The sequence below is a fragment of the Heterodontus francisci genome, chromosome 2, assembly GCF_036365525.1.
Source record: "Heterodontus francisci isolate sHetFra1 chromosome 2, sHetFra1.hap1, whole genome shotgun sequence".
Taxonomy (NCBI): domain Eukaryota; kingdom Metazoa; phylum Chordata; class Chondrichthyes; order Heterodontiformes; family Heterodontidae; genus Heterodontus; species Heterodontus francisci.
In genome coordinates, this window is record NC_090372.1 from 98,809,518 (window position 1) to 98,824,442 (window position 14,925).

Consider the following 14,925-nt stretch of genomic DNA (forward strand, 5'->3'; position numbering starts at 1 on the left):
ACCTATCCAAGAGTCGCTTAAATTCCCCTTATGTATCTGCTTCTACTACCACCGCTGGCAGCGCATTTCACGCACCCACCACTCTCTGTGTAAAGAACCTACCTCTGACATCTCCCCGAAACCTTCCTCCAATCACCTTAAAATTATGCCCCCTGGTGATAGCCCTTTCCACCCTGGGAAAAAGTCTCTGGCTATCCACTCTATCTATGCCTCTCACCATCTTGTACCCCTCTATCAAGTCACCTCTCATCCTTCTTCGCTCCAATGAGAAAAGCCCTAGCTCCCTCAATCTTTCTTCGTAGGACATGCCCTCCAGTCCAGGCAGCATCCTGGTAAATCTCCTCTGCACCCTCTCTAAAGCTTCCACATCCTTCCGATGATGAGGCGACCAGAACTGAACACAATATTCCAAGTGTGGTCGAACCAGGGCCTTATACAGCTGCAGCATAACCTCACGGCTCTTAAACTCAATCCCCCTGTTAATGAAAGCCAACACACCATACGCCTTCTTAACAACCCTATCAACTTGGGTAGCAACTTTGAGCGATCTATGGACATGGACCCCACACTACCAAAAATCCTGTCTTTAAGCCTGTATTCTGCATTCAAATTCGACCTTCCAAAATGAATCACTTCACACTTTTCCAGGTTGAACTCCATCTGCCACTTCTCAGCCCAGCTCTGCATCCTGTCAATGTCCCGTTGCAACCTACAACAGCCTTCCACACTATCCACAACTCCAGCAATCTTTGTGTCATCGGCAAACTTGCTAACCCAGCCTTCCACTTCCTCATCCAAGTCATTTATAAAAATCACAAAGAGCAGAGGTCCCAGAACAGATCCTTGTGGAACGCCACTGGTCACCGAGCTCCATGCTGAATACTTTCCATCTACTTCCACCCTCTGACTTCTATTGACCAGCCAATTTTGTATCCAGACAGCCAACTTTCCCTGAATCCCATGCCTCCTCACTTTCTGAATGAGCCTACCATGGGGAACCTTATCAAACACCTTGCTAAAATCCATATACACCACATCCACTGCTCTTCCTTCATCAATGTGTTTTGTCACATCTTCAAAGAATTCAATAAGGCTTGTGAGGCATGACCTGCCCCTCACAAAGCCATACCGACTGTCTCTAATCAAACCATGCTTTTCCAAATAATCATAAATCCTGTCTCTCAGAATCCTCTCCAATAATTTGCCCACTACCGACGTAAGACTGACTGGTCTATAATTCCCAGGGTTATCCCTCTGAGAGAAAAAACTTCTCCTCATCTCTGACTTAAATGGGCGACTCCTTATTTTAAATAGTGACTCTAGATCTAGATTCTCCCACAAGGTGAAACATCCTTTCCACATCCACGCTGTCAAAACCCCTCAGGATCTTATATGTTTCAATCAAGTAACCTCTTACTCTTCTAAACTCCGGCGGATACAAGCCTAGCCTGTCCAATCTTTCCTCATAAGATAGCCTGCCCATTCCAGGTATTAGTCTAGTAAACCTTCTCTGAACTGCTTCCAACACATTTACATCCTTCCTTAAATAAGGAGACCAATACTGTACACTGTACTCTGGATGTGGTCTCACCAATACCTTGTATAATTAAAGCATATCCTCCCTAGTTTTATATTAAACCCCTCTCGCAATAAATGATAACATTCTATTAGCTTTCCTAATTATTTGCTGAACCTGCATACTAAACTTTTACAATTCATGCACTAGGACACCCAGATCCCGCTGTGTCTCAGAGCTCTGCAATCTCTCACCATTTAGATAATATGCTCCTTTTTTATTCTGCCTGCCAAAATGGACAATTTCACATTTTCCCACATTATATTCCATTTGCCAGATCTTTGCCCACTCATTTGATCGATCTATATCTCTTTGTAGCCTCCTTATGTCCACTTCACAACTTACTTTCTTACCTACCTACCTACCGATCTTTATGTGGATGTTCATGTTTAACACCTGAACATTAAATATCACCTAGGTGTAGTGCACAAAGAAAAATCCGGTGAGGAGGATCGCACTCTTATAACAAATTCTGCCAGATTTTCCTTCCACATTGAAATGACAAAAACGTAACACTGGGTCTCAACACTAGGTGACTGCTTATGTATAGTTCAAACACTTACAAGGATGAAAAATATTTCATACCATTGGGAGCAGAAAGGACAGAGTATGGCTAATCTGGCAGAGTGATCATACATTGCCAGAAAGCAGTAATGGAGGGTGGACTTCCTCCACTTTAATGAGTATGAACAGATAAACCAAGAGTTTGCTAATGAGGTAATCAGGTGCATGCTTGTGAAAGTATTCGAAAATTAAAGTTGGAAGGTGAAGTTCACGTATGGCTGGCAATGTAAATCCAATGTAACTCTCACCAAGTTCTCTATGATGTGAAATTGTTTTGTATGGGACACAAAATACTTGAAAGTATAAAGGATTGCAATAAATTTTCGTTAGAAGTTTTTCAAGGTTTCAACCAGTTCATCTATCCCCCTGCCTTTTCCATAGTGACCTCTACCCTTGCTTTTCCGAAAATCTGAAAACAGCCAATGTTGATGAAACATATAATGGCTCCTTTCCTGTGCAATAAAGTCGGCTGTAAAGTCTGGTAATTAAGGTAACCAAGGAGGCTGAGCCCAGCAGGCTAATGGTGCACCAAACACTTTTATAACTTCAAACAATATCAAAGTCACAGGAGTGGGCTCAGAGTTGAACTGGTTTGAATTAAGCTCACTTCCACACGCTCTGCCTAAAGAAAGCTCCAACCTTCTGGATTTCATTAGAGCCAATTATCTTATCTTTTTCATCTCAGGCCTGACCCTAAGGCTGGCAGGCAGCTAGTCAGTATGTTTGTGTGCTTGTTTAAGAAAGCCTGTAGTCATTCAATGTCCCGAGGACCTGCTAATTAAAACACTTACCCCCTGCCTCTGATAATTAAATATGATAATAATGCTTATCCAAATAATTTTCCTTATTATTTTCATTAATTTTATTGTTTACCACATAAAACAATCTTAACCAGTTATTTTTATGGTTTATTCACACTGTTTGATCACAAAGGACCTATAATTCATATTTTGAATTTCAGATTTATTCTCATACAGAATTCCTGATAAATTGTATAATTTCATAAGGCCTGAATTTAACCCTGCCTGTCAGACAGGAATGAGGTGCGTGGGTGGTTAAAATGGCGGTTGGCCACTTCCCACTTCTTTCCCATTGCATCTGTATTTGCTGCTATTTTTACTGCTGAGTTTTTGCCAGCTTGGTGGCCATCTGCCAAAGGCAGGCAGGGACCTCATTAATATTGAAACATCGGGATCAGATGACGTAATTCAGACTCCAAAGCGGTTTTAGCTGATGATCATGGCAGTGAGGCCCAGTGTTGGAGTCGGCAGTGAAAACTGTTGGCAAGCAGTAACGGGGCCAGAAGAGGACAACAAGAGGAAGTATTTAGAATCATAGAATGGTTACAGTACAGAAGGATGCCACTGGATCATCCCGTCCATGCCATCTCTCTGCAAGAGCAACTCTGCTAGTCCCACTCCACCACCCTTTCCCCATAGCCCTGCAAATTATTTCTCTTCAGGTGCTGATAAAATTCCATTTTGAAAGCCATGATTGAATCTGCCTCCTCCACACTCTCAGGCAGTGCATTCCAGATCCTAACCACTCGCCACAAAAAAAGTTCTTCTTCATGTTACCATTGCTTCTTTCGCCAATCGCCTTAGATCGGTGTCCTCTGGTTCTCGACCCTTCCACCAATGGGAACAGTTTCTCCCTATCTACCTTGACCAGACTCCTCTTGATTTTGAACACCTGTATCAGCTAAAACCGCTTTGGAGTCTGAATTACGTCATCTGATCCCGATGTTTCAATATTAATGAGGTCCCTGCCTGCCTTTGGCAGATGGCCACCAAGCTGGCAAAAACTCAGCAGTAAAAATAGCAGCAAATACAGATGCAATGGGAAAGAAGTGGGAAGTGGCCAACCGCCATTTTAACCACCCACGCACCTCATTCCTGTCTGACAGGGCGGCACAGTGGCGCAGTGGTTAGCACTACAGCCTCACAGCTCCAGGGACCCGGGTTCGATTCCGGGTACTGCCTGTGTGGAGTTTGCAAGTTCTCCCTGTGTCTGCGTGGGTTTTCTCCGGGTGCTCCGGTTTCCTCCCACAAGCCAAAAGACTTGCAGGTTGATAGGTAAATTGGCCATTATAAATTGTCACTAGTATAGGTAGGTGGTAGGGAAATATAGGGACAGGTGGGGATGTTTGGTAGGAATATGGAATTAGCGTAGGATTAGTATAAATGGGTGGTTGATGTTCGGCACAGACTCGGTGGGCCGAAGGGCCTGTTTCAGTGCTGTATCTCTAATCTAATCTAATCTAAAATCTCCTCTCAAACTTCTCTTCTCTAAGGAGAGTAACCAAGCTTCTCCAATCCATGTAACTGAAGTCCCTCATCCCTGAAACCATTTTCGTAAAACTTTTCTGCACCGTCTCTAAAGCCTTCAGATCCTTCCTAAAGTGTGGTGTGCAGAATTGGACACAGTACCCCAGTTGAGGCCGAGCCAGTATTTTATAAAAATTCATCATAATTTCTTTGCTTTTGTATTCTATGTCTCTATTTATAAAGCCCAGGATCCTGCACACCAGGGTTGTCCAACATACGGCCCATGGGCCAGAATCTGGCCCGTCAAAGGTTTCCATCTGGCCTGCGGATGTAAATTGTACCTATTTTCACAGCTGACATGTGCTGGGAGTGGGATCAGCGATTTCCGAACTTCAGACAGATTCGTGGTTTTCCAGCAGGCTTTTAAAATATCAGAACCTGCCGGAAAACCATGAATCCATCCAAAGTTTGGAAACCACTGTTACCGCTCCTAGCACCTGTCAGCACAGCTTCAGGATTTTCCGGCGGGTTCCAATTTTTTTAAAGAAGCCTGCCGGAAAACCATGATGATGTCTGAAGTTCGGAAACCACAGTTCCTGCACTCAGCAACAGTCAAAGAGAGGGGGCGGGGTGGGGAGAGAGAGGGGGCGGCAGAGACAGAAAAGAGAGAGGGCAAAGAGAGAGACAAAGGGTGGAGGGGAAAGAGAGACAGAGAGATGGGGCAGAGCGAGAAGGAGGAAGGGGAGAGAGGGAGGGAGGGGGAGAGACAGACAGAGGGGGTAGAGAGAGACAGAGAGGAGGGGAGATGGAGGAAGACAGAGGGGTGGAAAGAGAGACAGAGACATGGGGGACAGAGACAGGGGGAGACAGAGAGGGAGGGGGAGAGATGGAGTAGGGAATAGAGAGGGGGAGAGAGACAGAGAGAGGGGGAAGAGAGAAGGGGAGAGAGAGAGGGAGGGGGAGAGAGAGAGAGGAGGAGAGAGAGGGGGAGAGAAGGGGAGAGAGAGACAGAGAGGGAAGAGAGAGGGAGTGGGGAGAGGGGGAGGGAAGAGAAAGAGATCAAGATCACTCCTGACAGATGGACAACTATCTGGAATACTCCACATTGCTATGTCAAGTGTGCAGGCAGAGATTGAGTACATATGTATGCAAAAACAATGCCACACATGTCACTAAATCAGTGTTCAACATTGTGATGTGAAAGTAAATCAATAAATTAGTTTTCTCATTTAAAGCTTCTTCACAAAAATGCACATTTGTTGTTTTGATAGTAAGATAAATTTTAATGCCCTTATCTTTTCAAAATTTTCTCACTGGCCTTTTATGTAGGACAAAGATTGTAATGTGGCCCCACCTCACTAATTCATAGGACCCAAGGATAAGTACTAATTCATAAGACCCGAGGATAGCATTTTTGGTCAGTTCATAATTTGATGAACTCTCATCTGACAACAGTGAATAAACTTCATGGGCTTTTCCAGTTAGCTTGCTTTGTAGTAAAAGAGGCCAGGTCTCAGCTGGCCATTTTAGCTACCTTGTCAGTTTCACAAAGAACACAAAACACTTCTACATCATCCTCATTGAATTTTGTAATTAGTTGAGCTAGTTTTAACAATTTTGCACCCAGCCCTGAATTACGCTCCTCCATATTGGTCATGCTTTCACTGGGGTTACTCTGTTGCCCCCCTAGTTACCTCAAGCCGCTTCAGCTCACTTTCTTCACATTCCTTCCAGAATATTATTTCTCTCCCCCTCTCCTGCCTTTGATTTTCTTCACGTTCCTTCTGGAAGGCTTTCTCTTTTTCCCTCTCCTGCGTCTCTCTTTCTCTTCCTTCTAATTCAAGTTTCCTTTGTTCCAGTTGTATCTTTGCTAACAATACCCTGTCAGATTCTGCTTATATCCCCGTTTCTGCTTCTTCAGATTCAAGGGAACAATGGTTGGCCACTAGTCTTAGGAGTTCAGACTTCCTAGCCTTGCCACAAACAGTAATCCCACACTGCTCAGCCATTTTTCTCAACTCCCCCATAGACAGTGCTTTTAACTTATCCCAAGTTACTTCACCCTGGCTTGGGGAGCTATTAGCTTCAGTTGCAGATGTGTTGGTATTCAAGCACACACAACCGCAAGAAAACCTGTATTGAAATCTTGCTCATTTTTGACTGGGAACAATTTGGCTTACCAGTTCCAACTTCTCATTTGTCTGTGGGTCAATTCCGGATGCTAGCACCCAAATTTCTGTTATGGCCAGGTGAGAACGGTGTCTAGGGTTCCTCTCAGCCTTCACCTGGTTTTACCATAACAGGGTTTTATTTTTAAACACACCATGTTTTTAGCTCCCCCTTGGTGAATCCTTGTTCACCGCTTTCCAATTACAAGGCAAAGAAACCAGCACAAGCAGGCTTTCTTAGGTTTAAAGAAGAAAAGTTGAAATTTATTAAACTTTAACATAAACTCTAATTCTGTTGACGCCTGTGGATACATGACGCACCCACACTAGCAAGCATACGTGATACATGCAAATAGAGACAGAAAAGAGCAGAAGAAAAGTAAAGTGGAAAGGTTTGAGGCAATATCTGAAGAGTTTTTGTTACATTCTTCAAGCTCACTATAGAGTCCTTGATTGTTGATAGATCTTGCTTTTTGTTGGGGTCCAATATTCTTCTTAAACCTTGTTCGCTGTGGGAGACTTTTCTCTCTTGGGGTTCATGTGTCTTCAGTGGATTCAAAGTCTTGTGAGAAAGAGATGGGAGCAAACAGGAGAGATCTTCTCAGTCCAGGAGCAAACAGACTTTCTCGGTTCAAACTAGAAAAAGCCAGGTTGCCAAGCAGGTTAGTCATGTGATTAACTAGTCTGACCAAGTCTTGGATTGTATCACCTTAGTCGTCTCTGGAATTCATCTCCTACACACAATACCTGGTGATCAAGGTCCATTGTGGAATGAATGTGTCAGGGAATGTTCCTTTGTCCTTCCAATCACAGTCTGTTAATATGCAAATGTATTTTCCAGCCACGGCTAAACTGTTTAACAAGTCTTTTCTTCTCTCCAGTAACAGTTTAAAATCAATGTTCATGACAAAATTAAAGTGCCTCATTCTTGGCAGGGGGTGCCGAGCATGACAAACACCATTGCTATGTTTTTAATATTATTAACCTGTATTGAAAAGAAAATCATTTATTTATGGTTGCAATCTGCAGGCAGAATGAACAAGCTAACATTACTATTGAGGAATATTCGCGCCATCTGGTGGGTACCATCAGAGAGTTGTATTACACATCCATTGTAATGTGGGTAAAGTCAGAGAGTTATATAACACATCTGTTGTCATGTTTCAGTGGAATTATGATCTTAACATATATCCCACTTGAAGTATCAGGATGATTGAAATGCTTACACACATAAAAATTTTAAAAACCTTCAACCACCTTTGCCAAACAGACTTGGAAATAAATTGTGACAATTCACCTTTCAGCTATAAAGGCAGCAAATGTATAATGTTCAATCACAAATATTGTTCCTCAGTTTATTCCTTCACAACAAGGTTCTTAAAACTGACTCAGAAGCAAAATATGAGGAAACATAATTCCCAGGTTTGATGCACTGTTTAATATATTTCATAATAGTTTGCCGAAGTACACCAATCATTAAACTGTCTGGATGAGTATCAGTGTATTCACAGCAGCAGAAACTAATTCCCTTAATCAGGGTTTCTAACTGTATCTTGAATTGTTAATTCATGGCATTTCCCAACTTCCTAATGGTTCCTAGATGATGATAAGTGAGTGCTGTGGCTATAGAACAGAGGAAAGACACTGACTGGGAGAATGTGAACAGTCTATGACACATTCAAATGCTTTCGATAGCACCACACTCAATCATTCAAACACTTAAAAAAAAAACTGCCTGGAACATATTCTCTCAAGTAGAGGTTTTATTTATTAAATATAATACAACAATCTAGCTATATCTTAAAATAAAATAAAAATCACTGGCCAATGTTCCCATTAGATTTGTACCATTCATTATCCTTACTGGCCCTTTAATTTTTTTTATGTAACTTTGTGCCATGAAGTAGGAAGGTTGGTGCTTAGCAACATTATGATGTTCAACTAGGATAATGCATTCAGCTGAGGGTTGTACTGAGAACCAGTGTACTTTGACAGAGGACCTGTACATATTATGCACATTTTATGAAACACCACACAGCCAATCTAGTTTTCAATGGGTTGAGACTAAAAAACTTTAATAAACACCACTTAACATGGCATCTTGTCTGGGAAGATCCTGTCTGAACAATCTCTTTGATTTCTTCAATGAAGCAAAAACCCAAGTCAACTGCTGTAAATCCTAAAACATTATACATTAAGACTTCCCAAACACATTTGGTAAAGTTCCACATGTTAAATTGCTAATGGGCGGCACAGTGGCGCAGTGGTTAGCACTGCAGCCTCACAGCTCCAGGGACCCGGGTTCGATTCTGGGTACTGCCTGTGTGGAGTTTGCAAGTTCTCCCTGTGTCTGCGTGGGTTTTCTCCGGGTGCTCCGGTTTCCTCCCACAAGCCAAAAGACTTGCAGGTTGGTAGGTAAATTGACCATTATAAATTGTCACTGGTATAGGTAGGTGGTAGGGAAATATAGGGACAGGTGGGGATGTTTGGTAGGAATATGGGATTAGTGTAGGATTAGTATAAATGGGTGGTTGATGGTCGGCACAGACTTGGTGGGCCGAAGGGCCTGTTTCAGTGCTGTATCTCTAATCGAATCTAATTAAGCTCAAAGCGCTGGGAATTCAGGGCAAAACATGTTTGAATAAAAAGCTCTCTAAGGGTAGGAAAAAAATGGATACTGTTTAGAGAGAGATTATGAGGGGGTGGGGAGTGCGTGGGGGGGCGGGGGCGGGGTGGTTGGGGTGAAGTATTGAGTGGTACGCCCCAGGTCTTGGTGCTGTAACTACGTCTGTTTTCAATTTACATCAATGACTTGGATTCTGAAACTCAATGCAAATTAGTTAAATTTACAAATGATACCAAATTAGGAGGGATGGTGGAATTGAAGGGGGAAATCAGAAATTGCAGAATGAGCTAAACAAAATATATGCATGATGGCAGATGAGATTCAATGCAGAAAAGAGCACAGTATTGCACATAGAAAGGAAAAATGTGCCTATGTAAATGTACCTGAATGTGTTGAAATAACCAAAGATGAAGTTGAAGGAGACCTGGACTTGACACTCAACATGTTCAAGAAATGCAGAGCAGCAATCAACAGAAGCCAATAGGGGGTTGAACTACATAGCCAAATCAGTAGACTACCAGTCAGAGAGATTAGTGATCAAATTGTACAATGCTCTGGTTAGACTACATCTTGAGTACTGAACCTAATTCTGGATACTAAGAAACAAGGGAGACAGTCAAGTGCTGGAGGTAGTGTGGAGAACAGACACAACACTGATATCCAGGGGGCAATTTCAACCCCAAAAGACAGGCCAGTTTGAGTTGGATGGGAGATTAAAGTACTAAAAATCTGAATTCCAACCCCAACCTGCCTCCAACTCCAATTGGGGCAGAGTCAGAGGAAAGCCAACTCGTTCCCAGGACGAGCGTTGGCAATTTAAATATTGTAATAAGGCTGCATGCCTCATATTTATCCACCAGTTCCAACTTAACTCTGGACAGCCAGGTTTCCCAAGCCTCAGGAAACCCAACAGCTACAGGAAGGCAAGGGCTGCTAGATCCAGGGGGTAAGTGCCACTCCATTTACCTGTTCGATCCAACGTACTTGCCTTGCCAATACTCCCATGATTGGACACCCCACCCTTGACCTTTCTGATCCCCCTTGACCTCCCTCCGCCGAGGCCTCTGATTTCCCCCACCCCCCAATCCCCGGGGCCTCTGACCACCCACCTCCGAGGCAACTGACCTTCCGGTTTAAAACTCCGCATAATGCTTGGAAGTCCCGACCTTCAGGTTTCCCATATGTTACCATGTCCCCCCTATTCCTGGTGGGTCAAAAGTTAAAACTGACCCCCCTAAAATACATCTGATGAGAGTTTAAATCCAACATACTTTTTCAATGTTCTCTATGTGAAGCAATTTTTAAAAATGCATCAGCTTTGAACTTGACCAAATATCACTACAGGTGGGAACACACCTGAAGGCTGTAAGGTATTCCACATCTCCCATAGGGGGATCAAGACCACCTGTCCAGGCGATATTCACAGTGAAGCCTTCACCAGGGCCGCTTCCAACCTGAAAACAGGACGGCACCAAGAAAGAAAAACATATATTTTTGGATATAATAGCTTTGAAACCAACATCAAAGAACATGCCAAAATCAGCCAGATGATGCTTGACAAGCACTGGATGGGGCCGTGCACTTGGTCTGTGCTGGGACACGGTCCCGGTGGACAATTTTGCAATCCACAGCAATTTAAAGTGCAACAGCGAAGAATGAGCTAATTAGGAATAATCATGCAATGCAATTAGACCAGAACGATAAAAGAGGCCGATGAGAAATGCAACCTACCTCGTCTGGGGCTCCACTACCAGGGAAGAAGTTTCCTTCATCATAACGGTGGAGGGAAATATAAAGCACGTTGGGGTCATTATAAAAGGCTTGCTGTGTACCGTTACCATGGTGAACATCCTAAAGGTGAAAGGAAACAAATGACAAATGTAATAATGTCCAGCTCCTGCTTAAAGGTCACTTTTGCCTTCCCCCTCCTCCCCCTCACAAACTTCCTGAACCTTCAAACAAATTACTCCTTAATGTGCTCATTTTTTAAGCTTGTTTCTCTAGTCAGGAAACCATAGCAAACATGCCCTGGAGACTCCAGAAGAGCAGTCACTGAGAAATCCCAGCTCTTTTCTACTTTTAGATATTTATACGCTGGGTCTTTGTACGATTTGCCTCAGTGATAGAATCTAGCATCCTACTTTATGCAAGAATTTTATGACTTATTAACTGCCAACAGTTCATAACCCCTCAGGGTCAATTAGCTGCTTGAATTAGTCTCTAAAGAAAGCCAAGTGCTACATTACAAAACTGTACTTTTTAGTATAATCTGTAGGGCACAACAATTATGTGACTTTTCAATCAACAGGAAGTTTAATTTTCAAAAATAATGTTCAGTGAGATTTAGTAAGGCATGTACAGTTGTCCTAGTAGCTTCAGATAGACCAGTGCCAGACTTGTAAGGAAGTGACAATACTTGCAGAGGAAGTGATGCAAAATGTTAATTTAATAGAAGGTTCATTCCATTTACAGATTTGTCAGCTGTTGAAAGGTTTAGGCCAGTTCCTCATAATCACATTACACGTACCCCTGATGATAGATTATTTTCAATTTTTCTTTCCCTGCCTGATTGTTCGAGCCTATTGTAAAAAGTATGTTTTCCTAATAGAATCAATGCAATTTTGAAAGATTTCAGATGATAGGATTATTTCAATGACCCTAAACATTTACAAACATATTGAGGCCACTCGAAAGGCCTTTAAGATGGCATTCTTTAACTTGTAACTGGCCATAAATAAAGACTTTTGGTATGAAAGTTTTTTAAAAAGTTTTTTCAAGGATTAGGATTCAGGTTAGTGATGAAATGATTTATCACTTGCAAAAAACATTTGAGCTAGTTACAGGTGGGACTGATTATTATTCAATGCCAAGCTTGATTTCCTCCGCATTTTTTCCACTGGCTAGCTTATCATATCACCTTGTGAACTGTCGGGACAGTCAAATACAGCTTATCCATTTATCAATATTTAATTCTCTTGAGCCTAATGTAATTGCAACAATAACAAAAAAGGTCATATGCATTATTATTTAATCAGAACTTAAATATTTGATGGAGATGTACAGTATTCTTTAAAGGTAATACAATATTTTCAACTGTACCCAGAGCCTGCATATCTTTATATACATTGCATATTTATTAGTGAATATTTCTCATAATTCATGCAGATCAAGTATATCGTTATTGACATATGCTATGTTCATAGAATTTTGACTTGCAACTACAATGTAATTACTTTGTTCACAAGATTTCCAGAAATTAGCCACAGATTATTTTTACAGATTGCCTGAAGTTGTTAATCCTACATTGTGAATGTCAACAATAACATCAATTTGTAATAATGTAGTGCCTTTAATATAATAAAACATGCATGTGTGATTCACATAGGGGAAAAGGGATGCCAACCAAGAGTAGAAGAAATAGATTGTATGAACATTAGCAGATGTTTTAAAGATGGGGAAAGTGATGAAGACATTTAGGATGGGAATTATGGAAGTATGACCCTGTTTGTGGAAGGTTCTGCCATTGAAAATCAATGTCACTAGGTGTGGGGAGGCAGGAGTACAGAGCCAGAAGATCATAGGCATGGGTTGGATGGGTTGAGATGTAAGATGGAGAGATTGTAGTGATAGGGAGTGATGAGGCCATGGAGGAACTTGTAAACAAGGACAAGATTCTGAATTCAGTAGACAGGGGAAATGGAATCTATTGGAGTTCTGTAAGGGCAAGGATAATGACATCTGGGACTTAATTTGGTAAAGGAGCAAGCAGCGGAGCTATGGACAAGTTTCTGTCAATAACATCACTCATTGACACAAAGTGCACTGAATGCTTAGGTGGCTATCGTCAGCTTACAAACAAGCTCAAAAATGCAATAAACTCTCCATATATTTGATGAAATGTTTTTAATTCTTAAAATGTAATGGATACAATTGAGAAATTTCAAAGCAATTCAAGGATTTAGATGAATTTTATAAACTCTTTGAATTTAGCGCTGGGGTTTAAAAGACATCTGAACCCTAAGATTTAATCCTGGATTTCAATCATTCCTAGATGTTCACCATATTGTATAATAATATGAATCATGCAACAATATACTTTTGAAAGTGTGGCAATATATTTCAACCAGTGTGATTTGTTGAGAGTTTTCATTTAAAAAAAATCATAGTGTATATTAACCAAAAACAATACAGATGCTAGCGAGTAAGTAGAAGGCTGCAATTTAATCTCAGGATTCATATGACGTCCAGAAACTACTTGGACTTTGCTTTTGTGGTTTATGATGTTATTCGAAACCTTCAAGTAAATTACAACCTTATTACTCACTTCCTACTATGCATAATTGTTTTGTGAAGTACTGATAGTAGCTCTCACTAGAGTACACATGTTGTGCAGTTGCTTTGAGTACGTGGATGATTATCACTCAATCTGCTGATTCTGCCACTACAGCACTCTGTTCTTTTAAAACATTTTTGTGTTTAATTAAATGGGTATCCTATAAGGACTAAAGGATGGCAATGCTAATAATTAGATGTGGTATGATATACAATATACTCAAAATATTTGGGGTGGTTAGGACAGGCAGTTAATCCACTGTCCTTTTACCTCTGGAATCAGGGATCAAACCCAGGGCAAATTGATAATATCAACATTCCCTTGTTCTGGTAGCTAGGTGTCTTAGTAAAAATTTCATTTTGGGCAGTCTGATCTCAGTTTCCAGTGGAGAAAAATTCAAAGCAAGAACTTCCTAAAATTTGACATTAGTTTTCACTAAACTGATAGTTCTACTGAAAGAGACCACAAGGATGGCTGAAATAGAAAATGGTAATATTCTGTGAATGGCCTAAGACATATTTGGAGAATAATTCTTCTGCCATATATAGTGAAATCATGGACACATTGTCATAAGCTTTCTAGCCCTCCTGTGTTGAGCTTTCCAGTGGATCTGAGACAAACAGGATCAGAAATATGCTTGGGCATGTATGACCCCATGTCCCTACTCCCTCCACTTTTCCAGAGGCAGTCCCAGTAGCATAAAATGCACAAGCTTATATGTGGGCAGGTGCATGCAAATCATGTGAACATGAGGGAAACATGGCCATATATCTCCCCATTTGTCCGGTTTGAAGGCTGGACTCAGGGGCTGGCTCTCAGAGGATGGCCATGTACAAGCCACAGTAGCCGCATGCAACAGGTTGCCAAATAAGCCCTATCCCCACAAGACCTGAAGCAGCAAGTTTCTGCCCAATAGCCTGGCAGAGGCTAAGGATCCCATCTCCAGCATACAACAACCTCGGGCCAGAAAGTCAGCTGGGTTCAAAGGGCATCTCCATGGTGAGTGCGAGTCAGATGTCTGCTAAGTGGAAAATCCCGGCCATTATTTACAAAGTGAGGAAATTTATTCCCAATGTTGGGATAGAGTGGGATTGTCTGGTGGGAATTCTGCTCTGCATCCAGCTATGTGATACCTGAAAGTGCTTGATACTGATCCTGGGTGCAAAAAAGGGGAACAATGTTCCATTTGCTAGCACTGATACTTCAACTTGATAAACACAAAATTAACCAAAACATAAAAGCTTTAAATAATTGCTAATTTAATCTAACCTGTTAATATTGGAATAGTCTGTACATAATGTACAATGGGAGCTAATTGGTCTACACCAGTAGCGGTAATGGTTCATAACAAATTGGCAGCCCGTTTTACACTGCTGCTAGTTTTCTAGAAA

At 41.6% G+C, this 14,925-nt stretch overlaps 1 protein-coding gene across 16 annotated transcripts in view; it reads right to left on the reverse strand.

Annotated features, from left to right (window-relative positions):
• Window positions 1-14,925, reverse strand: part of LOC137345926 (histone deacetylase 9-like) — a 1,063,883-nt gene that overhangs the window by 154,960 nt on the left and 893,998 nt on the right. For all 16 annotated transcript variants that reach the window (XR_010968622.1, XR_010968626.1, XM_068009206.1 and 13 more), the window contains 2 exons: window positions 10,933-11,052; window positions 10,558-10,655 (listed from right to left, as the gene is read on the reverse strand). Coding sequence is in view for 14 of the 16 variants with exons in the window: in XM_068009206.1 (XP_067865307.1) it covers window positions 10,558-10,655; window positions 10,933-11,052 (218 nt within the window). In the remaining 2 variants the exon portion in view is untranslated. The remainder of the gene's footprint in view (window positions 1-10,557; window positions 10,656-10,932; window positions 11,053-14,925) is intronic.